The following is a 25,804-nucleotide window of genomic DNA, read 5'->3' as shown; positions in this document are numbered from 1 at the left end:
AGATACTGCCCCTCTTTAAGGCGAGCCCATGTGAGGCATAAGCCTGGGGATGGGACGCCAAAATGTGCTAACCCTGGGTGAAGGGTATGCTATAACCATAAGTTCTGGCAGCAGCACCAGAACAGTAGAGCTAGTACACCATGAGGCTATGATACTTCACAGGCTGAGATACCAAGCCATTAGATTAAGCTAGGCGCCCTTTGTTATAGAACAAAGGGAAGCCTGCCAAGCGGCGCTGCATTGGCGGGACTGTCTCGTCAACCCCTCGCTTCTAGCTGTGATGCATCGACTGAACTGGCCTCTTTCAGAACCGTCTAACGTGGTGTTATGGTGCAAAAGGGAATTGGGCTAGTTCCCATACAGCTAGCAACCAGCTATGCACTGTAGCTAGCACTAAACTCCTGTCATACAAGGACAGGGCCTCCCCTACCTTTTGCGCTGAAGCACTCCCAGTGTGGTAGGCGTAAGAGACCCACGCTAAAGCACTCCCTGCTGCAGGTAGTGCACTGAGCTATCATGCTTGTGTGCAGTAGTAACTACAGTCCTTAAAAGGGAAACAGGGGGCGCTGTTTGTACATGAATACCGCGCTGTACGTGTGCAAACTGCTACACTCCAGTTAGCACAGCGCTGCTAGCCCCCTTAATAGTATAAAGCGGTGATGCTGTCCTGCTGTGACAGGAGTGTGATGGTCATACAGCACTGCATCGGGGAGCCGCATTGTGCTGGTATAACGTAAGGCTATTAGCCCTATGTTATAGCTAACAAGGAAGCCTGCTCAGCCCAGCCAGGAGCTGCGGGACGCGGCATCTGCGGCATCTCCTCCTGAGATCTAGATGAGGAGCGTTGCTAATTTTTTAAAACCAGCCTAAGCAAAGACAGTGCTGCCTGCACCGGGAGAACATACAAACTCCACACAGCAAGAGCCGTGGAGAGATCCGAGCCCTGCGCTGATACTTATTTGTAGCCAGCCCTATACTCCTCTCTCTACTTTTGTGCTAGCAGCACTCCCAGCGTGGGAGAAGGAGGGAGTCGCGTAGGATACCCACGCTAATTAACCCTGTTGCAGGAGTTAGGAGGCAGCCGCGCTCTTCAGGCGCTGGTCTGCACTGCACCTTTAACCAGCGGCAGGTAGTGGTACAGATGGCGTGGCTATTATGCATGACGCGCCCTTCCCTAAAATCCCGGCTATCAGTGTGCGCGCGCGTGTGCACTGTAAGGCTCGCCTCTGCCCACTTACTAGGAAAGAGTGGGCTGGGCGTAATGTAGGGAAGACAACCTTCCTCCCGGCCCTTCTGAGCGGGGTGCGGGAGTCATCAGCAGATACCTTTATAAGGCTGGGCCGCTCAATAAGGGAAGCCTCTTTACGCGGGTACTCCTTACCAAGGATCGCGCTGCTTGTCAGCGCTGCAACTGCCTCTGAGGGACGCGTCTGGCCTCCTGAAGCCGGCCATTACACCAGATGGCAGGACCTCGCCTGTGCTGCACTATTTAGTGAGCAGCGGTGCGGCGTCTGTCTTACTCACACCTGGCTGCCCCGCTGTTTGGGCTGTTGTGCGCCCGCAATTAGGGCCGCGAAGGGGGCGTGGCTTTGCCCCGAGTGCGGCCGCCATTTTAATAATGGGGGGGGGGCTGCTGCTGCCCGCTCTAGACGAGGCAGGATGCCCTCCCAGGTACCTCTGAGGTCCCTTCCCGGGGGGACTAATGCAGAGTATGTCAGCGCAGCAGCGCTAACGGACCGGCAGACCGCGCTGCTCTCAGATGAGGGCTTAGAGCACAAGCCCGACTCCATCCCCTCGTTAATAGGAGGGGGATGGCTAGGAATAAGTCAGTCAGCAGCTCCGACACTACCACTTTCACTGGCAGGGGGAAGGAGCAGTGTGTGACAGCCATGCAGTGTGCGCTGTCCCTGAGCCCAGCGTTTTGGCCCACCACTCCAGCTAGTCAGGAGTAGTGGGATATACTTACGGACTGCTGCGGCCGGGTTGCTGGGCTGGGGGGCAAATGAGGAAACCCGGACACGAACCGGTTTCAGTTGTAGCGGGTCCTCATGGAGTCCGATGACTCTGTTTAAAGTCCCCCCTCAGGGTCACCGGACACAGACTGCAGTAGCCGTGTGGTGCCCTCCCGGCGGCTCCCACGTAGCAGGCAGACTGCCACAGTAAGCAGCCTGCCTGTCCTCATCTTGTTAAATAAAAAAAAAAAAAATTAAAATTATATGAGAAAGGCTGGAGACAGCCTGATGTGCGACCGGCTCTCTCGGGCACATTCTAAAAACTGGGGCTGATGGGGCATAGAGGGGGAGGAGCCAGTCACACTTCTAAATTATTTAAAGTGCCAGGCTCTACTCTACCACAGTCTATACCCCACTGTCTTGAACTCCAGTGTCCCCTAGTGGATGAAGGAGAAATTAGACTTGCGGATAGAATGAGGAACTGAGACGAAAGGGACTCTGAGCCTGATTCAGAGCCAGACGCTATTTGCGGACGGTCGTTCCAAAAAAGGGGCCGGCTATTTAAATTGAGCGCTCGCTCTTTGCGGTTTGTTGACGCCTCTAGGTCTGAGCGAGCGAACGAAAAATGCGCTTGCTATTTTGTAAAGACGCCCCTTTGCCGTTCGCATCATATGTCATCTCCGGTATTTATTAGATTAATCGGGTACATCGAAAGGCATCTGAATTGCTCGCAGTGCTTGTGGTAGGTTTTCCTTACCACTATCGCTGCGAGCAGTTCAGGCTAAAAGACAACCAAGTGACGTGGTCGATGACGCTCCTTTACTAATTATGCACTCCCATTAAACGCCCGTTTCACCGTTAGGCACGCCTGCGTTCGGATCTCCACTCCCACGTTTTCAAGCACCTTCCCATGTTACCACTCACAAACGGTACTGTTTTGCGAGCGCACGATTTCCGACCGCAATGAATGGTTTGCGCATGCGCATTACGACCCATACGCATGCGCAGTTGTGCGACCATCGCTCAGAGCGAACGAGCGGCCACTTACGAGCGGCTCTGAATCAGGCCCTCTGTGCACCACGTCCCATTCCGGAGGATGTCCCACTGGCATATCCGGGAGTGTAACCTTCCGTAGTGAATGGTCTTGAAGGTGGAGACCATCGTGCACAGCAGCTTCATGCACAGGAAGATGGATGGACGAGGCACCAACAGCACCATCGTGACCAAATCCTGGAGTGACCGGGCTTTGGACACTGGCAGGTAAACCCACTGTAGAGTGGTGTTGAAGATCACCCCAGGAACAGCAGGTGCTCTCAAGGTATTAGGTGAGACTTCCCGAGGAACAGGATCCAGCTCTGATCCTGATGTGCCTATACCGTGCGGTCCAGATGTACTCGCAACTGGGAAGCGGACTTGGCCTTCACAAGAAGATCATCTAAATAAGGTATGATTGTAATACATTCCTTGCGCAGTAAGCTCGCCATAACCATCTGACGTCTAGAGAGGCCAAATACTCGTTGGCCTCCATGCCGTGGATCATCGATCTGAGCTATTCCATCCCAAAATTATGGTGTTCAAGGCACGAAGATTCAGGATCGGCCTGAAGGAGCAGTTCGGTTTCCGAACAAGGAATAAGTTGTTCCAACACCTGAATCGGAGCAATAACCACTTTCAAGAGGAGAGAAGCGACAGGCTGGTTCAAGGTCACCCTCTTCTCTGGACTCGGAGGATGAGCAATGGTAAAAAAACATGCTGTGGCGGCGGACTTTGAAGATCGATAATTTAACCTCTGGAAAGGATGCCCAGCACCCAGGCGTCTGAGGACGACTCCACCCGCAGGTCCTTGAACTGGAGCAAGTGCCCCATGACCTGCGACCGGACTGGGTGGTACTTCTCTGAAGCCTTGGCTCCCGAGACCCTGTTGGCACCAGAAAATCTGCCTCTAGGAGTGACCCCTGCTAGGAAAAAAGCGGCCTTGGGCAGAATGACCTCTACTGAACGCTTCACCTCAAAAGGAAGAGCAAATAGATTGAAAACGTGGACCCCGCTGTATCAGGGCAGCCACAGGAAGAATAGTGCTTTTCCCCCAGTAGCTTAGGCAATAATGCCATCTAACTCGGGCCCGAAGAGAACACCTCCACCAAAAGGAAGCGATTCCAAAGAAAGCTTGGATTCTCTGCCCGTGTCCCAAGTGCGGAGCCGAATCGCCCTCCGAGACTGCCGATGTTAAAGACCTGGACGGCCTCACCCACATATTCAGCTGCACCTCAAAGCTGTTCAGCCAAGTCCAGTAATGCATCTCTGGACTAATCACTCTGAAATCCTGTAACAAACTTGTAGGCCAAGATATCCATGGTAGAGCCTACCCACAAAACCCCCAGCAAAAGGCGAATAACGACCCCTGAGCCAATAAAAAATTAACTCAAGACAACCTTCCAATTCCTGATACAGCGGATCCTTAAAGGATTCCAAGTCCTGAACAGGAAGAGCAACGTGCTTAGCTAAACGTGCCACACAGCATCAAACTTTTGGAGGTTGCTCCGACATGGTCACATGGTCCGCCGGAAGAAGATAAAGGAACACAAACTCGCGAGGAATAGAGAACTTCTTATCCAGCACCTTCCAGGCCTCCTTGTCGAAATCCAAAGAAGGGAAAAGTAACAATCCTCTTGTAAGAGGCTTGAACGGCCCCATCGCCTGCGCTTGGGTATCCAGATCCAAGCAGTCCAGAGACTGCTGTACCGCAGTGATGAGATCTTCCACACCTTGACCAAAGGAAGACTTTAGAACCTCATCCTCTGGGAGGACCACATGATCAAGAAGTTCACCCTCCTCTTCCTCCTTCTAACAGACCTTTGGAAGAAGGAAAATGCTTATGCACCTCGCGCAGCCTAGGATCTTCGAAGAACCGTTCCAGATAAGATGAAACTTTCTCAAATCCCGAAGCTATACGCTCCATGGTATGAAGCCAGGGCGGATCTGGCCCGGGCTGGGGAACCGCACCACCAGAAGCAGGCGACACGGTACCCCGTATAGAAGAAAAAGGCGCAGCAGCCCCCCGTACCTGTTCCTCCTGCTGAAGTGCCACGAGCTTCACCGAGTCGGAGACCGACCAACCCAGAGCCTGTGCCCAAGCCAGCTCTGCCGGGGCAGACGCGGCGCCTCCCAAAACCTGCACGCAACTAGGCCCAGCCCGACAGTCTGCCCCAGCACCCCAGAATCCAACTGTACACACGGTAATTTAACATTATACTGGGCACAAGTAAAAAAAACAACGCCATAGTAGCGTTCTTTGCTTTGACAGGCTCAAGATTGTCCATCATAGTCCCCATTCGGTCCCGCTATTTGCAGCGGATACAGGCAAAACACAGGTCACTGAGAAACTGCAGAATCAAACACTAAGACAATAATGAAATACACATACTTAGCCTTCCTGGAGAGGCTAGCAGCTGCAGAGGAGAGTAGCTTAAGGAAAAACTACGCCTGTGTGTATTCCCAGCCTGCAGAGGCAGATGAGAGCTGTAGGATGGCTGCTCCAGCATCCTACGCAGCAAACAGGGCTGAACAGGTGGATGCAGTTATGCAGTCGGGGAGGCCAGCATTGAGAGACTTTCCCCCACTGTTCTGTGTGTATACTCTCCTTCCTTAAGTGTTACTCCACTCCCCTCTGTGGGGAAACAAACGAAGCATGACGAATGCCACTACATATGAGCATACTGCCTTTTACCTTACAAACCCGGAAAGACGGTGTCCGCTATCCAGAAGTCGCCGGACGCCCGGCAACCTCTATCGGGACCAGACGTTCTCTAAAAAGAACGGAATGCAATGGAGGGTGCCGCCGGTCAGTGCACCCCCTCCCCGGCTACAGTCTGGTAACCTGAGCCAGCGCCCCACGGTCGCTGTGCTTCTATAAGCAGCGCACAGAACCTAATTATAAAATAAAGGTTATAAATTAAACAGAACCTAAAACAGCTACAAAGGGCTGCAGACCAGCCCCACCAAAATGTGCCCAACTCCACAGGCACTTAAAATACACTGGCATGCTGGGGTTGCAGAGGGGATGAGCTTAGGGTTTAAACCTACAGTTTAGTTTTACTTTAAGTGCCTGCTCCTGCAGTCCCATCTACAACCCCATGGTCCAGTGTCCCCCAGCCTTGATGAAAGATAAATATTATAAATATATATTGTATCAAGGGGTTCTTGAAATGAGGACTCCAGACAGGCAGGTACTTGGTAAACCAGTGTCTTTTTAATGGTAGCAGACACTGCACTTTAAGCATAAGTGAGCACAGGCCTGGACACACAGAAAATAAGCAAACAACATCAAAGTAAATTTCTCTGCACTCCTTGTGCTACTGTCTGTGGACCCTCCAGGTCCTGGCACCCTAATGCTAACCACCACCCCCAGCCTATGGCCTGCCCAGTTTGTCCAGCATCAGGAGCAAGGAGCATCAGGTGTGCGGGAGTTTTAAACCCTTCCTGTGCTCCAGTGATTATTCCAGCTGGGTCTGTGTAAATGTGAAAACCTGGAATTCCACATCTCCACTGCTAATGCAGAATGCACAGGTTTCACAGAGAGAGAGATTTCAGCGGCACGGTACTAAGGTAAAACAAACGAAGCATTATGAATGCCACTACATATGAGAAAGTTGTATGTGGCAAAGCACTTTATGGCTTTGCTAGAGATACTTACCTTTTAGGCATTGGTGAAGCATATCGAAGTTCTTCAAATGAGTAACTTTCATATGCCTGTGAAGAAAACAAAAAAGTGTTTCAATTCAAATGTGGAAAACAAGATGCACATTTTTGACAAGTTTCAGTATTTTGAAATAGTTCACTGCACTGATCTAAAAGAAACAGAACTATCATCAAGCAGTCAAAGCAGTGTGATAGACAGTCAATAGAGAGGAAAACATGCTTCCTTAAGGGGGGTATCCACTAGACGATTGAACGATAAAATAGTTCGAACATCGTTTGAAAATTTGGTCTTTTAGACATCTATCATCGTTCAAACATGCTGGTCAACCTGACGATATCGTCAGGTTCAGCATGTTTGCAGATGATTGATTGTGCCTGCACTGAATGACATATCGTTCAGTGTGGGCACCCTTCAGTGTAGTGAACGACTGAATGATAACGATATCGTTATCGTTCAGTCTTTTCACTGTCGGATAGTGGATACCCTCCTTTAAGGGGGGCATCCACTACACGATTTTAGCAGGCGATTGAACGATAACGACGTAGTTATCGTTCAATCGTTTAAAAATTGTTTATAAATCGTGCAGTGTTTGGTCGTTAACGATCAACGATGCGCGCTCCCGCTGGTCGTTTGATCGTCTCGTTAGTCGACTGAACATGCAGGTCAACGTCACTTGATCTATTAAAGATAGTTTGCAAATCGTGTGCAAATCGTTCAGACTGAAAGATAAAATATCAAGGGAAAATCTAGAGATTGGACAGGGAGTAGATAGTCTAGTGGATGCCCCCCTAAGTCTTCCAACATAAAATAAAAAACCCTGTATAACAGCAAATCCTCCGCACCAGGAACGCCCCTATATAAGTTCACCCCCCCGCCCACTGTGTTAGATCTACACATCCTAGCTATGCTAAAACTGTTGCAGGGCATGCTGGGATGCGAACTTCAACAGCAGCTGGAAGGCCGCTAATTGCCCAGCCCTGCCATAGTGGCTTCTTTATAAAGATGGATCAGCCAACTAAAATTCTAATTTCAAATTTACCTAAGTTATTACCTACAATCATGTGGTTTTGTACACTGATAACCAATGTACATTTTATATGTATATATACATACACCTATACATAACATGCATAGTATATTTTGCACACCCTCACCTTCATCATTGTGATAGCAATGTAACGGGCTTCCTTCACAATCATTGGTTCGTAGGAAGCCTCAAGTTTAGGTGAAGGAAGACCACCAAAGGTCATATCAGAGCCCTCAGACGCAGTGGACGACGGGCTGCCTGGTATTCGGGGAAGTTTTTTCAGCTGCTCCTGCTGCATGGAAGTCTTTTTTTGGGATACAGGTACAGCTTTCACTTCCACCTATAATAAGACCAGTAAAATACATTTACCCTATGGAGATTATGGTGAAATTGCATATAGTACAAGAGGTGTAGGAAATCGCAAAGAAATTGTTTGTGTCTGTTAGGTGGTGCTGCTGGTTTGTCAGTACAAGTATTCAGTGTGTTTGGGCATACAGCAGTATCTCAATTATAGCTTATTAGAAGAGAAATGAGAGTTAGTTTTCAAGGGGACCTTAACGTTCAGGCTACACTGTACACTAATTATATTGTTTTCAAAAAGAGCACTCTGCATCTAATATTTCCGTACTTGTTTTTGGACATCAGTGTGTCCCTGTAGACCATATGAATGTAAAGATCTGACATTAACTTTAACGTTAAGTATTTAGAACATTTTAGTCTACTGTATTCAAATTTGAAAAGCAAATCTAACATTATTATTAACACAACTCCGTCAAATATTCATGACATTTAGACAATAGAAGCTTTATATTTAAATATTATATACTTGTCAGCTAATGCTCACATATCCATTAATCTTTGTATGGACCCTTCTCTTGTTTCAATGTGATATAAATAGAACTAAAATGTGTGAAGGGAAAAAACAGGATTTTGGTACTTACCGATAAATCCCTTTCTCCGATTCCACAGGGGACACTGGAGTTCAAGACAGTGGGGTATAGACGGTGGTAGAGCAGAGCCTGGCACTTTAAATAATTCTGAAGTGTGACTGGCTCCTCCCCCTCTATGCCCCATCAGCCCCAGTTTAAGAACTGAGCCCGAGAGGAGACGGTAGACAATAGGAAAATGAGGAGAAGGAGAAGACCACAGAACGGAACAATACCGACTGAAGAAGAACAGAGGAACCCTCTGCAGGGAACACATGCAGTCACACAACTAGATAAGGACCCAACAAAACGGCAGGAACGCAGCGCTGGGCGGGCGTCCAGTGTCCCCTGTGGAATCGGAGAAAGGGATTTATCGGTAAGTACCAAAATCCTGTTTTCTCCTTCATCCACTAGGGGACACTGGAGTTCAAGACAGTGGGGACGTCCCAAAGCCAACCTCCCGGGTGGGAAGCGCGGAGTACTTGCCGACCTTCCGGCCAACCGAAACAGGGACAGCCCAAGACTGGAGGCATGTCGTAGAGCCAGGAGACAATCAGAGCTCCTTGCTGAACAGTCACAGACATTCCACAACTTACAGCGTAAATTCAATGGAATACGGCTAGAGAGAGTACCCGCAGATGAAAAGCATCAGAACACCGTAAGCTCAGCCAAAAACAGACCAAGCAAGACCGTTGGGAGCAGAAAACCCCAACTAGAATCCATAGAATGGCAGTAACATGAGAACAAAACTCAAGAAAACCGTATTAGCGACAACTACAGGAAGCTGCAACAGTCTCAGACAGCAGAATCCCAGCACTGCGGGACATCATATAGATAAAAGTATAATGAGACCAATATACAGAGACAGAGCTGGACCTATCCACAGACTCCTAACAAAGCAAACAAGGAGGCAAGAATCACGACCTAACAGTCGCCCTGAACCATTCTCGAGGTCCAACAACTAAAGGGTTGGTAACCAGTGGAAGGTTTAGACCATAGAAGTTGTCAACGAGTGGAGATCCCACTGGGCATGAGGCAGAGGCGGATACGAGAGGATTGAGACTACAATTCCTTCCAGTGGGTCAGACGGCAGTACCACCCATCCTGTCAAACAGCAGACAACTTCCTACATGATGGTAGAGTGTAATCAGTACCAACAACTGGCCTGAACATAGTATGAAAACACCCAGGATACCCTTAGCAGAAAAAGAGCACGGATGCCACCTCCACCCAGGGAGAGCTACCAATATAGGGAAGTATCCCATCCGCAAGGCTAAAGCACTAGGACAACTATGAAGTTACCATTGAGGTACCTGTCAGTGTGCTGAATTATCAACAGATACTGAACAGGAAACAAACCAGGCCCCCTGTATGGAACATAGAGACTGTCACACTTTATAGTAAAGATGTGCATTAGCCCATAGATGTACTTCAGTCCATAACCCCAACAGATTCCAGTAGAATAGGGTCACAAATCTCAATGTTGCAATTATGCACCCACACACCAGGAAAGCTCTAAAGTGTACAGCCAACTGATTTAAAAGAGCGGAAGGCTGCTAGGACAGCAACTAGGGTGCATAAGAGAGAACAGCAGCTATGTCAGGATGAATGAAAAAGAAAGCATCTGCCGAGGCATTAGTGGGGTAAGCCTTCTTACCTGTGAGCGACCAGAAGCCCTCTGGACGCTATGTAGGATGTCACTGACCTTATTCATCTCACAGCAAACCACCACGTCAGGTACAGAGAGTAGCCTCAGTGGGCAAAGATCAATGCTCTATAGCACGGACTTCAGTCTGGAGATGCTGCAGAAGAAAATACTGTAGAAACTAGCAAATTGTTAATGGAGACAAGAAGGTCGTACAACAGGACGCTATACCTGAGCCTGTTCCATTAGGGATATGTATCCATATAGAGATTACACATACCCCAAGAACGGTCTGCTAGTGTATCCTTACATTAACACTTATAATGGTGAATTGTGTATTACGCCCACAATCTGATACAACCCAGGCCAGACCCTGCCTATATCGGCGGGTGGCCCTAGGCCTCATGTAAATTAACTAAATAAGCCATGAGGATGGAATAGATCCTGGATTCTCTATGTACTGATAGGAAATGTACCCAAGGGACCTACAGATACCTATTGTAGTGAGATATGTGACAAGACAATAATATAAGGTACCAGAATCGATACCGAGAAAGGTACCTGTACATAGACATAGAATGCGTTAATTATCCCAAGTAAAGAAGAGATATATCTGTAGTGATAACGCCAGTCAGGGGCAAAAACAGATTTCTCCAATTATAAGGAAAATTCATACAAGGAACGGGAATATATCAGTATATATACACATTCACACATATAAACATAGCTGCATGAAAAGGCAAACTCTCTGAAAGGAAGAGTTAGTACCGACATAGTAAGTCACTTGTCAAACTCCTGCACCAGGAGATCCGCACGCTACATTACATATATATATATACATATACACACATACACATATCCCGCACCAGGAGATCAGCATGCTATATCTATATATACACACATTGCATTCCTAGTGTCTTACAAGTTTGTTACTAAGTGCGCCCTAGAGTGTAGTTGTAATTAAGAGGTCCCCTGAAGTGGACACTGTAGATATAGACTAACGGAAACAGGACTATAACCCGAGGCGGGTGTAAGTACATATCCTTATTATACATGTGTGGACATACAGGAAGGCCCCAGGACATGTATAGAGTCCATACTAAAAGCAATGCCGTAGGAGTCTCTGACTATCCTATGTAAGCTGCAGAACATGTCTCTAATCTATAGAGCCACCATATAATATGTATGGATATAAGCGACAGCTTCTGGTAAACCCTGGCAGCTTTCCAGACGTGGAATAAGATGCATCTTAATGAATGTGGAAGTATAGGAATACCTACACATATCCATAATTATATACATAATATACACACACCACCCAATCCCTAGGGAGAGATGGTATAAAGCGGAGTTATAGAACAAACTACCAGATCAGGAGAGTCCAGCCTCACATCGCAGCATCCTCTTTAAATATGCTAGGTATCAGACATAAAACTGATAAGAACATATCCTACCCCTGCTTTAATGGTAAGGATAAGAAGCAATATATATATATATATATATATATATATATATATACACACACACATACATCTGTATACACACACACACATATATATATATATATACATAACACATACATAAATCCCTACATGCCTACGCGTACCTACATACAAGATTAGTAGGTGGCGATATAATTTGAAAAATATAACATGGGCAATAGTTAGTAGGAACTGAGCCCCAGGTCTAAACGCAGGGTTTAGTACAAAATACAAGTATATACATACATGTGGCCTACCTCCACACAGGGAGACTACTCATGTGCCGCGCGTGGCCGTCATTCTGCTACGGTGTTGGGGCAGGAAATGTTAGCAACGTACTATCCCAGACTGATTGCGATCCTGGGACTCTTCCGTTACCGGTGTACTCGCCTTATCAGGTGTGCCCTTCTGGCTCCAGATGATGGAAATCAAAAGATGACCTCAGTGATGTGAGACAGCAATGCCAACCACTACAACGGCCATACGTTACTTCTTGTGTGTGCAGCCCAGCAGCTGCCGAGCATCAAAAAATTACATGAAACTCATGATTGTTCCTCTCCACGGAAATCTTTAGTAAAAGGCGAAAGATTTATTCGATCTGAAGAGAAACCACAGTATAAGGGAATAAATAAGATATAAATCCCTATAGATGCACAGATGCATACCTTCTAAGGTAAGCACCGAAGGCTGTTGAGATTTAACATATGTGCAGCCACATATGTGCATGAGAAGAGTACGGCTCATTCTTAAGGCGAGCCAATGTGAGGCATAAGCCTGGGGATGGGACGCACCCTTGTGCTAACCTTGGGTTAAAGATATGCAATAACCGTAATTTCTGGCAGCAGTCAGAACAGTGGCCCCGACTATTTAGGCAGAGTGATCTCTGGCAGCTATAGATGCAAGAAACACACTGCATTATTCTGTTACACATCAAGCATATTTGCCCCAGAAGTTCAATGTAATAAGCCTGTCGCACCTGGTATACCCAGGCGGTCTCCCATCCAAGTACTAACCAGGCCTGGCGCTGCTTAGCATCCAAGATCAGACGAGATCGGGCGTGTGTCCTTAGGCGCTGATAGATATGTGGTAGGCAAAGTGGCATGGACACAACCTCTATATTAGGCTGTGGCATGTTCCTCCCCGTGCTTTAGGGTGCCTGGGAACCGGACACTCACTCTATAATAGTGGCGGCGGGTCCTTTTTTTTTTAATATAATATTAAACCAGTACACTGCCCAGTTCCGTAGGGGAACTACTTGCAATATAACAGAGATGAGGCAGAGCCAGATCTCTATAAGGACTGCAGGTTAAAGTACAAACTCCACAGTTGTGCCGTTAAACCTAATAAGACCAGGTGCTGTAGGTTTAAGTAAAGAAAAAGACGGTAGAGGCCATATGCAAGCACAGGGAGAACATACAAACTCCAAACAGCTATGGCCATACTGGGAATAAAACCCACAACCCTGTTAAGGGTTGCACCCCCCACACAACTCCAGAGTGAGGATGCAGGAGATGCTGGCAATAAGCCCCGGCTCCTTTTAAGGCAGGTGCATATGCTAATAATACTCCTGGAGTATGGCGGCATCTGTGCACGCCAGCATGGAGTAGACTCTGCCCCTACTATAATAAGCGGGCGGGGCGCAAACAATTTATTGTAGGCATAATGCGAGTGGGGGAGAGGGAATGAAATAGACAGCGCCGATGCAATCTTCATACAAGCACCGGCGCCGCAACCCGCAGCCGAGAGCGCTGTGAATAACAGCCTCGCTCCCCGGCGGCTGTGTGCAGAAGCCAGCGCTTCTACAAGCACCAGCGCGGCAGGGAACAGCCCTAAGCCCCGCCAATTGGTGCGCTATGTAGACTCCCTTATGGGAGTAGCGGGGCGCGGCAGGCTCCCTCCTCGTGGGGATAGAGCAGAGGGAGGATTCGGCTCTCGTGAGAGCAGCAAACAGAGCGCTGTCAGGCTCTATAAAGTAAGACAGCGCTCATCGTGCAGGGATCAGGCATGCTGCTAGGCAGCAACGTTACAGACTGTCTGAACAGTCTCCCTGTACTGGTATCCGCGCTCTATGCGCGGTAGCTCCGCCCCTTGTAATAACGCTAGCGGCGTTACAGGATTCCAGGAGGGGATATACTACAGTATATACCACATGAGCCTGAGAGGGGGCGTAGGGGCCGCAGATTAAACTCCGTTTCCCATAAGGGGAACAGAGCTATACTTACCACTGCTGGCATCAGGGCTGCGGCTAGGCATTCGGAAGCACGGACACAGCCTCTATATTAAGCTGTGGCGTGTCCTCCCTGAGCTACTGCCAGGGTGCCTGGGACTCCGACACGCACTCTTTTTTTAGTGGTGGCGGGTCACCTGATGCCTCCATGTAGCAGGCTGACAGACGCAGTACTCTGTCAGCCTGTCCTCAATGCTTTGTGAAAGCTAGAAATTAAAATAAAGGAAAATAAAAGAAAAAATACTAAGAGTGGGCTGGAGCTCAGCCCTATGTGACCGGCTCTCTCGGGCACATTCTAAAAACTGGGGCTGATGGGGCATAGAGGGGGAGGAGCCAGTCACACTTCAGAATTATTTAAAGTGCCAGGCTCTGCTCTACCACCGTCTATACCCCACTGTCTTGAACTCCAGTGTCCCCTAGTGGATGAAGGAGAAAGAGGCAGCATTATCATTGGTTATAACAAAGATTTGTGGGCTCAACATACCTTCATATTGGGTACATGAACAACATCCCCATATTGATCCTTTGTTTGTACAGTTATAGTAGTGGGCCAGCCACATCTGATATCGTCCTTATTAAGAATTAATGAAGTCTTCTGTGGATCAGCATAGGAGTCTGGTTGAAGCCACCTGATATGAACAGTTTTAATAAACATATGCTGTTTAGTGGTGTTTTCAATGATCATCATACATAATATACTATGTAAAGGCAAACAACCCTATGTCTACAGTAACATATTGAGATAAAAGCGGCAAACCAAGCAAATTTCTAGAAAGTTATAAGCCTGCTTGCAGAGATCACCATTTTGTAGCAAAGCACTTATCATAATAATTTTCATCTTGATCGTATGCCTAATGGCAATCCTCTCACAATATGACAGCCCTCAAAGTATTCTGTGGTTTAATATCAGTAGTGTCTGAAAATGACAATTTTCAAACAAAGGAAAGAGCACACAACCCCTATGATTGTTAGCAGATGGAACAGAAAAATAGTATACAACGGTTTCTAGAAATTCCATATATTATTTAGACATTCAAAAATATAGACACGATAATGTCGAAAGGCACAATATGTAAGCAACCAAAAGGTTGACAGACTACATGTCGAAATTCAATAGGAAGACAGTCAAAATGTTGACAGGAATCTAAATTAGCCATGGACATAATACAGACAAAAAATATATAGACAGGTTGAAATGTGGACAGGGTCAAAATGTCAAAATATAAAATATAGACAAATCATAAGGTTGACATCAAAATATTGAAAGGGTCAAAATGTCTACAGTCATAATATAGACATGCCTATATTATGAATGTCTATATGACCATAAATAGTTAAACTTACACAAAAATGCATCCCCCCCCATACCCAGCCTTGAACCTCTCATCCTGAGCTGGTATTGCAAAATAAGGGGGGACGGGGGTGTTAGAGGAATGGAGTGGGGTTCCCCCTATTTTCCAAGAACCAGCTGGGGCTATAAAGGTATAGCAGTGAGACACAGTGTGGGGTCCCCCTGCCACAATGTTAACTAGCCCCAAACTGGCCAGCCCAGGACTGGAATTCCTCGAAAAGTCAAAGGAAATGGGGTCCCCTTTCCCCAGGAACAACCAGCCATAGAGCTCTTCCCCACAACCATGAGTGGTATGTGTCGGGGAAATGGTAATTATATAGTTAACAATACTGTTCTTTACAGACGGCCTACAATTCCCTGCCCCGGCATGATGGCACTAGTAGAACCACAAGTGGAAGCATGCTTGGACATTAAGGGCTGGATGGCATTAGTAGTCCGCCTGTAAAGAAAATATTGAATATTGAAATATTGAAATATAGACAAAACACAGAATAATGTATTCTATAAAAAAAACAAAAAACAACATACTCCACTCTACACACCCCTCGTTCAAGGGATGTGGGTTTTTTTTTTTAACAAGGTATACAATACTCGTGTGTTTCTTGTCTTCATTTTAATACTTTCTTTACAGACGGACTACAAGCACCAACAAGCCATTAAAGTCTGGGAATGCTTGCACTTGTGGTTCCCCTATTTCCCAATATCAGCCCAGGCAGAGAGGTTGAGGGCAGGTTATGGATTTGGGGGGAGGGAGACCCACATGGTTTATAGACATGTCTATATTATGACTCGACATTTTAATTGTCTAAAGTTTGGTTGTCTACATGACTGTAAACATTTTAACTGTGGCTACATTTTGACCCTGTCAACATTTGTTTTTCAATTTTAACATTGTGACTGCGTCTACATTTTAACGGTCAGTCTTGTGATCCTGTTGACCATCTCCATGTCAACCTTTTTGTTGTCGACATTTCGATCATGTCGACATTATGACTTGCTATATTTTGACAGTCTAAATTTCGACTACATCGTGTTTCTAGCAGCAGTAGTTCCCTGCAGTAAACAAAGGAAGCAAACACAACTGTAGGGGTTAGTATGCCATTAAGACATTCAACTGAACCTATAGATAAATAAAAGCAGTTCACTTTATTATAAAATCCTATGGTATTCAGCATACGTGATAATTTGAAGCTTCTGCATCATTAGCTGATGATCCAGAGTATCAAGCAAGATGTTTAGGATGTTAATAGAATATGGTCAATTCATTTACACGTGATAAAAGTTGACCTGTCTGTACAATAATGTGTAGGCTGATGTGCTGTTACAAAGGTGCTTCAGTAACACCATCTCAAATCCCTGCACCAAGAACACCACGATGATATTTGCAACAAGTCATACACTAGATAAACTAGCTCTCACTTACTGTGTAGAGATAATATACACAATCCAATTATCCTACTTCTGACAAAATAACAATAAAATGATTAAAGACTGAAGACTAGTTTGGGACACTCTCTGTTTAACAGCAGTTTATGTAGCATTTTAACATGAACCTGAATATTCTATAACTTTAATTTAATTGGTAAACTCATATCACATACAGTATTGTTAATGTTTAGAGGTGTTTACAGGTTTAAAAAGGAAAATGACAGTAGGTATTATAACCACAATACTAACACTACATCTCAATAATATATATTAAAATAGAAAACTAATTAAATAAAACCACTTTCCCCAACTAGTAGAATGCATTTCAGCATACAGTGGGAGAAGATTTAAAGTAAATTCACTACATAAAGGATAGTCATTACACCAGAAATAACAGTTCCTATGGGTTGTCTGGATTATATTCTAGAGCAGCGGTGGCCGACCTGTGGCTCTCGAGCCACAGGCGGCTTTTCCATTGTCCTGATGCGGCTCTCCTGACTGACACTGACTCCCATGAAGGGCACGCAGTTGTCCAGAGGCGGCTCGTCCTTTGTTGCAGCAGTCTGTTCTGCTCCAGAGGCATTTATGGGCGACGTGGTGATGTCACAATGCAAACAAGAGGCAGAGCTCAAATTGTGACTTAACCTGCAGACACGAGGAGGGCGCGGTCGCAGACACCAAAGCCTACATACGCAACACAGTCCACAACAAGGTAAGAGCTGTGATGATTTTTATTTATTTTTTCATTTTATTTGTGACATGTAGGGGGCTGGAGTGGCCCGTGGAATGGGAGGGAGTGTGGAGGAAGGTGGCTGACTGGAGCAGCTTGGGGAGACAGGGGGGGGGGTCCTGGAGTGACACATGGGGCACAACTACAGGGGGCACTGCATAAGGGGCACAACTATAGGGGGCACTGCATAAGGGGCTCTAATACAGGTGGCATTGCATAAGGGGCACAAAAACAGGGGGCACTGCATAAGGGGTACAACTACATGGGGCACTGCATAATGAACACAACTACATGGGGCACTGCATAATGAACACAACTACATGGGGCACTGCATAATGAACACAACTACATGGGGCACTGCATAATGAACACAACTACAGGGGGCATTGCATAAGGGGATCTAATACAGGGGACACTGCCTAAGGGGCACTACTACAGCTGTGTAAATGGACTTGAGAGTGTTTTCCAATCTCCTATTAAATGTGCCTTGTAAAGACGTGGCTCCAGGAACTGGTAGCGTAGTCTTCTTAGACAGTCGCAATACTGATGGATCTACTGTAGGGGGAGTCTCACAAGACTTTCTGTTATCTGCCGGAAAAGGATAAAAACATAACTGCCGGGACATCTGAAATTTTATATCCGGATGTTCCCAAGCTGACGTTAGAAGAGAATCTAGCTCTTCCGAGACTGGAAAAGCAATAGCCTGTTTGTTTCTTTAGAAAGAAAGACTGCCGAGCAGGACCTGTGTCCACCTCTTGTATCTGCAATACCTGTCTGATTGCAGAAATTAAAGCCTCTATCCCCTCGGATACCGGGCTAGACTCCTCCTGGAGTTCTTTTAGCGAATTTGGAGCATAATCGCAGTGCTTTCCCCAGAAATTTTTTCCAGCCGGGTGGCATCAAGAAGTAGCCGGGTGGGGAGCCTTTGCAATAAAAAAATGTTTTAAATCCTGACATTATGATTTAAACTTGAAATAACATTTTATATATTCATTTTCCTCTTCTTGTTAGGAGCCCAGTCGTCTGATTATGAAAAAGCTGCAAAGTGTGCAGGATCTGGTCCTTTTTATACAGCTCCCAGATACTGTCCCCACTTGCAGGCTCCCAAAGTGCCGGGTGGTAGGCGGTTTCTTGCCGGGTGGTGCACCCGACAAAAACAGCCTTCGGAGAACACTGTAATCGCCTGAAGGAGAAATCAAATTGACTAAGGTACTAATTAAGTCACCCGTGGTCAAGCATGGATATCCTTAAAACCTGGACTGTTAGGGTGCCTTGAGGACTGAGTTTGATAACCTCTGGAATAGATGTATAATTTACCTCATCAGATGTGTCTAGCATATAACACACAGAAATATAATTTTAGAATAACCAGCAGTGTCTCACCAGCTTATAATACCCTACAGTGCATCAGCAGAATATCTAGTATCATCTTTAGGGGGGTATCCAATGAGCCGTGATCGTCGAAAAAACAGGGATTCAGTTTTTTGCTGATGGGTTTTTCACCCTATTCTATTATTACGGTCGAAATAGGATATTTCTCTCAAAAACATACAAGAACTGCGATAAGTTCGTGGACCTGTATGTTTTTGCCATTTAGGTGGTGAAAAAATGGCACTTATCGTTGATTATTTTTCATGACACATCAGGTCCCGAAAAATAGCCATGATAAGTGCCGGCACTGGGCGGCACTTTGGGGTTAATTGGATAGCCCCACCGCGATAGATTAGCAGCGCTACTAATTGGATACCCCCTTGGTGTTCTTGTTTCTCACCCACTCATAGCCAGGTATATCAGCTGGGAAACATAAGGGCTCATTTACCACACGGCGTTGTCCACATCATGTTTTCCCCATGAAAACCACTTGAAATCTACCTGGTATGAATCCCTATGAGCATCGCTTCTGCTTCTCGTCACATGTAAACATCAACACTTAGAGGAGAATTCAATTCTCAGTGATGTGTGAATAGGCCGGAGAAGTCATAGCATCTTAGGAAATATAATGGTAGAATTTTTTTTTAGCAATTTTCAAGTGGTTTACCATGAGTGATCATGTCATGGGTAATTTTCAAGAAGTTTCCAGAAATGCTTTTCCATCTGAAGCTAACTAGTAAACAGGACTGTCCTTTCCCACAAAATGGGCTTCCCTGTAACAGAGAGCAGAAATGAACGTCAGCATTCACTCAACATGTTCATGAAGGAAAGAGCCATCCTCCGCTGCACTAAACCGTAAGTCCCTAGGTCACCAAGGCAAAAGCAGAGGTGTCACTCTGGCCATGATAAAATGTACAGTGCTCCAGAAAGAAATCTATACCTACAGAAGTACCCTTACACATCTTTGCTGCTGTCACGCTAAAAAACCCCTCTCAGAGCGCCAGGTCCAGCGAGACTCTGTTAGCGCCGGGCATCTTTTTTTTGCGAGAATACGTCTAATGATGCGACTAGGACCCAGTTGCAGACTGTGCTGAATAATTTGATTTGCAACACTTGTATATCTGTGTGCGACTGAGTCTCTTAACGGGATGCAGTTTATATGTCGGCGGACGGGATGCCGGCAGTCGAAACAACAACGCTGGAATCCCGCCATCCAGCATAATGCAGACCGCCGGAATCCCATAAGTCTGCTCGGCGCTAAGTATGCTAAATTAGCTAAGGATGAGGAGAGGGTTAGGATTAGGCACCCCCAGGGGGAGATTAGGGATAGGCACCCCCCACAGAGTGTTAGGCTACGGGAAGGGGGAGTTAGGGTTAGGCACCACTGGTGGGAGGTTAGGGTTAGGCACTTCCCCAGGAGGGTTAGGTTTATGGTGCAGGAAGGGGGGGGCTAGGGTTAGGCAACCCCCCCCCCCCCACCGGGGAAGATTAGCGTTAGGCACCACTAAGGGAGTATTATGGATAGGGGGGGAGGGGGCAGGGTTAGGGTAATTACTTGTCCCTGTCAGGATTCTGCACAATTCGAGTTTCCAGTGTGTGTATTTGAATAGACGGCTGAATCATACAGATTTCCCTCTGGACCTGTATATCAGGGGTGGGGAACCTTTTTTCTGCCGAGGGCCATTTTGATATATATATATAACATTACTTGTGGGCCCAGCGCAGGCCACACACCATCCGTGTGACGTCACACAGGGTGGGGCCACAATTGCCGGTGATTACAGCAATGCCCGGAGAACTGTAAGAACAGTGGTGTGACCATCTGAAGCGTCCTAAGGACACTCCAGGTGGCATTGCTGCATAGATTCTGGCTGCACGTTGCCATTCTACCCACCCTGCTAGCCAGATGAGATTAGCAGAAAAAATCTCAGAGGGCCAGACCAAATGATTCCGAGGGCCTTCTCCGGCCCCCGGGCAGGAGGTTCCCCATCCTTACTGTATATGAAGTGCTACAACGTAGTGTCTGCAGCTTTTTTAATTCAAAGTTCCCTTGTGCTTCTTATACAGACTCGGGTAAACACAGATAAACAGGTGTTGCATAGCAAATTAATCAGCAAAGCCTGCTGGTGCGTCCTAGTTGCATCGCAACTTAGACAATTTTGAAAAAAAAAAATATGGAAAAAAAATGCCTGGAGCCAGCAGTCTCATCAGACCAAGCGGGTCACTCATGACAGGCTAGTTGCTCTGCATGGCATATTGAGGCTAGATGTAGAAGGACACATCTGTAGAACACGAATGGCCATTGTAATGGTCCCTGCTGTCACTGAAAGAGTCAAGTACCGGTTCAGGGTGCAGACAACAGGAGAGAAGCCAGCTCTGGCACCCGGAGAGCATCACTTTGTTACCTTGATAATCAGTAATTTTTCAGCTCATACTTAATAAGCACTTTTAGGGTATACAATTTTTTTAAATGCAAGTGTAATTTGTAAAATTGGGAAGACATACCTTGCCAATCTTCCACCACTGGACCCCGACATGCAAGTTATGAAGTCCTCTAGAAAGGACTGCTCATTGCTTTGTATCTGCAGGGGGAGGTTTCCCTCAAGAGCCTCCAGAATGGTTGGAGAATGTGATAGTGCAAGTCCTTTCCCTAATATTCCCGAATGAGTTTTGCACACCTACAAAAAGAGAACAAATACAAATTTAGACTGAAGTACATAAAAAAAATAAACCAAATTCAAATGGCCTTGACCAAAAGCACAGTGTGTGAACGGTGTTTTTTATTAAGGCCATTACAATTTGGTTCCCATGGCCAAGAGCTCACACCCATAGGGTGCGGCAGGGGCTGGTGACATCTTCCTATTGAGGTCTGAACTCAGCACTGAATGTTACAAAATTGATGTAAGCATGTTTTTTTTTAAACATTGTCAAATTTGTTTTTATGTGCAATAAATATTTTTAAATATTGTCTAATATTTGGCCTTAAGGTGCCTATCCACTAGTCGATTAAAATGAGCGATTTAACGATAACGTTCGATAATCGTTTGCAGATTGTTTAAAAAAATTGGTCTTTTAGACATCTATCATCGAGCAAACATGCTGGTCAACCTGACGATAACGTCAGGTTCAGCATGTTTGTAGATTATTGATTGTGCCTACACTGAACGACTGCTTGTTCAGTGTAGGCACATCACAGACTGAAACGACTGCACAATTAAAATGTCGTTAATCGTGCAGTCTTTTGCCTGTCTTCTAGTGGATAGGCACCTTTAGGCCTACTTCTTGGGTGATTTTTCTTCTGGTGCAAGGGGATATTTACATATAACCCTAAGGAACACTGATACCATCTTCAATGAACTTGGCTGATAATCAATCTCATGGACTAACCCCATTTTGGTGAATTATTCAAGAAACATCTTGAAGAATTCAAGTTCTGAGAAAACTTCTTCATTCATCACCCACATATTTCATTATACGAAGTTTGAGCAGTACGATTGATATTTCATGGATTAAAGGTCAATTATTTTAATTAGCGCCCTTCCTACTTTGTTGTATTTATATACATTTGGGTCCTACCAACAGAGGACCTTTGGGAGGTGCAGCTTTCTTCTCTATATAGTTTAAATCCTACAGCTAGTCTATATTGATTTTATTAATTTATTTCAATTTCAGTTTAAGGGCATCTTTCTTTTTATGTGTGTGTAATATATATATATATATATATATATATATATATATATATATATATATATTATGTCTCAGCAATAAGACTCAAAATGTATTTTGTGTATTTAGATTTGTTAAAGAGTGGTGGTTATTTTAGTGATTGCTTAGAAGACGTACAATGAAAAAGGAAAAAAGATTGGTTTCCTCCAAAGCTGGAATAAAGTTCCAAAAGGGTAGTTTAAACAATTTTAAAGGTGAAAATTGTCAAACCCTTGAATAATCTGGGCTGTCAGTCCACTTCCTCTGGCATTGGATGGATATTCTCTATATTTAAATAGCTCACTCAGCAGTGTGTAAATTTGGTGCTCCTCCTTGGACTCAAATCCACACAAGTAACGGGCTACTGCATACATTTTAATTAGAACCCAGATTATTCAAGGGCTTGAAAATGTTTTACTTAAAATGGACTGTTTAAACTACAGTACCGTCTTCAATCTATTTCCAGTGCTGGAGATAAACCAACTGTATTTATACGCTGTACGGTCATGTCCTGTGTTAAGTTTCTACACATATCGTGGGATAGATTTAAAAAAAAAAAAACAGTTTGCGCAATCCAATTAGAAACATCAAGCGGCGGCTCTGGTGCTCTGTTGCGCATTAACATTAAAGTGTGGGGAAATCATGCTGAACCCAAAAACAGTAGCAAATATGATATCAGGGCAGTTTAGATGGTTACTAGTGACCATAAGCAAAGTATTGGTGGCTTTTAAAGGGTTCAAATGGTTGATTCTTAAATCATTTTAAAAATGAGGAAAAAAGGATATTCATTTTAGTTCAGCAAATAAGTGTTACGTTTATTTTGTAAATGCATCTATTCCGATTCTTAGGTGTTTATATGCAGGTTTGTAAAATACTGGGGAAAAACTCTTGTAACTCTTCTGCAAATTCAAAAATCCCTTTTCCATCAATACAACATAAATTTCCCTTATCATTAAACGCACCCCGATTTTTTGAGAAATTCCATAATTAAATTACATGTATTTATTGGCCATATATTACACCTTTAAATACAGAATTTTTTATTGCAAACAGTTTGCCAGAGGTACTGCACTCTATATGAATGTAAAAATACCAGAACAAATACTTTTCCCTACTTTTTACCTAGTCTCGAAGTGCAAATTAAAAGCCATGATTTCTCCAATTGAAACCTGTGTTAACTTAACGAGGATAACTATTTAAATAGCAAAAAGCTGCGGAATTTGATATGCCCTCATTAAATATATAATATAAAATTTTTTGGTTGTCTAAAAAAAAATGTTTAGCACCATATAAGACACAATTGGGGAAAAAAAGTCTGCTGAAATAAAAATTGTCCAAAATGGGTGGGTTTTAGTGCCAAGATAGTCTCTACTATGGAGGTGTCCCTTTCCAACAGGATGTTGATGCAGACTGTGGCTCCTGGAGATGAGTGAAGAGAACTCCCAGGTCTCCTTTTAAATTTTCCTTACTTTCCAAGTGTATAAATGTCACAGACTATCCAGTAGAGCAATTAACATAAGTTACATCATCCCAGCATAGTGTTCGTTTTAACATCCAGAATTTTACCTGCAGGGCAGCCTCTTCAACAATTTCCAGATCTTCTTCCAATTCGCTGCCTGTTGCATAAAACCGGGAAAACAATCTTTGTTACACAGTACTTCTAAAAAATGAGCTCTACACATCCAAATTGCTATGCGAGGATATAATAAATTATAAATAACATTTTTAACCATGAATGCAATCTGTCCAAGACAATAGTGGTATATTATTTATGTTAAACATTTTATTTTAATTTAAAGTAACAAATGGAAGGATGGGGTGGAGAAGAGGAAAACAAGGGGTGCTAGGGATTGGGTACATAACTGGGAGTGACTTTCAGAATTTATACTGAAAACATAGTGAAGTGCTAACCACAATATATCACAGGTAATAGACCAAATAATAGAGCATGTGACATCTAGTCAAGTCTTTATATTGGCACGAATTGGAGTTGGGGACTCTCTAAAGTGAGAACAATTGTGGTATATATGATAAAAGTCATGTATTATGATAGTCATGTATTCCAACTTATGTATATGCATGTCCAATTTATTCCACTTCAGCATGACCTCTGGATATTTCAACAGGACTTTTATACTTCAGTTAAATCCTTTTCCCCTAAATCCACAGGGGTCTCCTATAGTATGTTGGCACTTTAAATATACTAATAAAATCCAGGTTCAATATCCCCATCATGCTGGAAAATTTATTATTTTTCTAATCAAGCCTTGCAAGACAGAACAAGAAAAAGGAACTAAAACAGATGACACTCCCTTAAAAAAAAATAACTTTGTTAAACCATAAACACAAACTGGAAAGAAAGGTGAGAATTGTATATCAAAGCACTTAGACGATAGGATTTATTATAAGTACAGATGTGCCCACATACAGTACATCTATCTTTTGTGTGCTAGAAGTCACGCCACACAATGCGGGAGCTCAGTGTGACTCTGTAGCGCAGAGCGTCTTTTGTGCAACTTTTTACCTTCAAATGCGTCTTATTGGCACAGCGATGCGAATAGACAGTACAAGCAGCTTCTATAGTGTAAAAAAAATAAATAACAATTTTTTGGATTTATCCTCATCAGTGGCTCAAATATGTTTAAGCTTGAAGATTACTCAGCTTTGGGTACTTTAAATCTGCACCGTTTTTTCTAAAAATCCATTTTCGTTTGCTATCGGCTGCAACAAAGTTCTGGGAATTGACATTTCAGAATTTTAGGTATTTTTCTGTGTGTTTTCAGCTGGGCTATGCAGGGACTTTTCTTTTCTACTATATATGTTTTCACAAGAGGCTGAGGCCTGGCCCGATTAAAGTTTTGAAATATTTTATTTTGTTCCACTGCTGATGCTTTTTTATGCATGTTGCTTTGTCCATTGGATGCACTTTGAATGCTGTGGTATTGTTTATACCTATATATCATAATATTTTCTTTTGTTATTTCATACTCTGTTAGCAGTGTGTACTTTGATATGTTCCAAGGTGTGGGAGAAATTATTTTTTTTTTCCGTCCGGAAAGTTGGCCTTTACTGTAGTTTGGGGGAGGTTACGGGATCCAGGTGTACCTAGGTTGGGGTTAGATTAAACAGGGTGGGGGGTTAACTAGAAGTTTTGTTTTAAGGGTTTTTTCTTTAGCTTTGTTAGATTGGTAGATGTGGTCAGTTTTTTTTTAAATATTTTATCACTTTCTGTTTTGGTATGTATGTACAATACACACATATA

The 25,804-nt window shown here is 44.5% G+C and overlaps 1 protein-coding gene and 1 non-coding gene across 12 annotated transcripts in view; both read right to left on the bottom strand.

Moving 5' to 3' along the window:
• Nucleotides 1-25,804, bottom strand: part of MYCBP2 (MYC binding protein 2) — a 339,358-nt gene that overhangs the window by 106,813 nt on the left and 206,741 nt on the right. For all 11 annotated transcript variants that reach the window (XM_088459230.1, XM_088459176.1, XM_088459189.1 and 8 more), the window contains 5 exons: nt 24,109-24,158; nt 21,343-21,515; nt 14,442-14,586; nt 7,806-8,018; nt 6,646-6,701 (listed from right to left, as the gene is read on the bottom strand). In XM_088459230.1, coding sequence (XP_088315356.1) covers nt 6,646-6,701; nt 7,806-8,018; nt 14,442-14,586; nt 21,343-21,515; nt 24,109-24,158 — 637 coding nt within the window. The remainder of the gene's footprint in view (nt 1-6,645; nt 6,702-7,805; nt 8,019-14,441; nt 14,587-21,342; nt 21,516-24,108; nt 24,159-25,804) is intronic.
• On the bottom strand, nt 12,234-12,348 carry LOC148538242 (U5 spliceosomal RNA). The gene has a single exon (XR_015872966.1). It is a non-coding gene; the product is annotated as a U5 spliceosomal RNA (small nuclear RNA).

The sequence above is a fragment of the Taudactylus pleione genome, unplaced genomic scaffold (assembly GCF_031769625.1).
Source record: "Taudactylus pleione unplaced genomic scaffold, aTauple2 ptg000041l, whole genome shotgun sequence".
Lineage (NCBI taxonomy): Eukaryota > Metazoa > Chordata > Amphibia > Anura > Myobatrachidae > Taudactylus > Taudactylus pleione.
The sequence above is the reverse complement of the archived record's forward strand: the minus strand, read 5'-3'. Positions and strand labels throughout refer to the sequence as shown.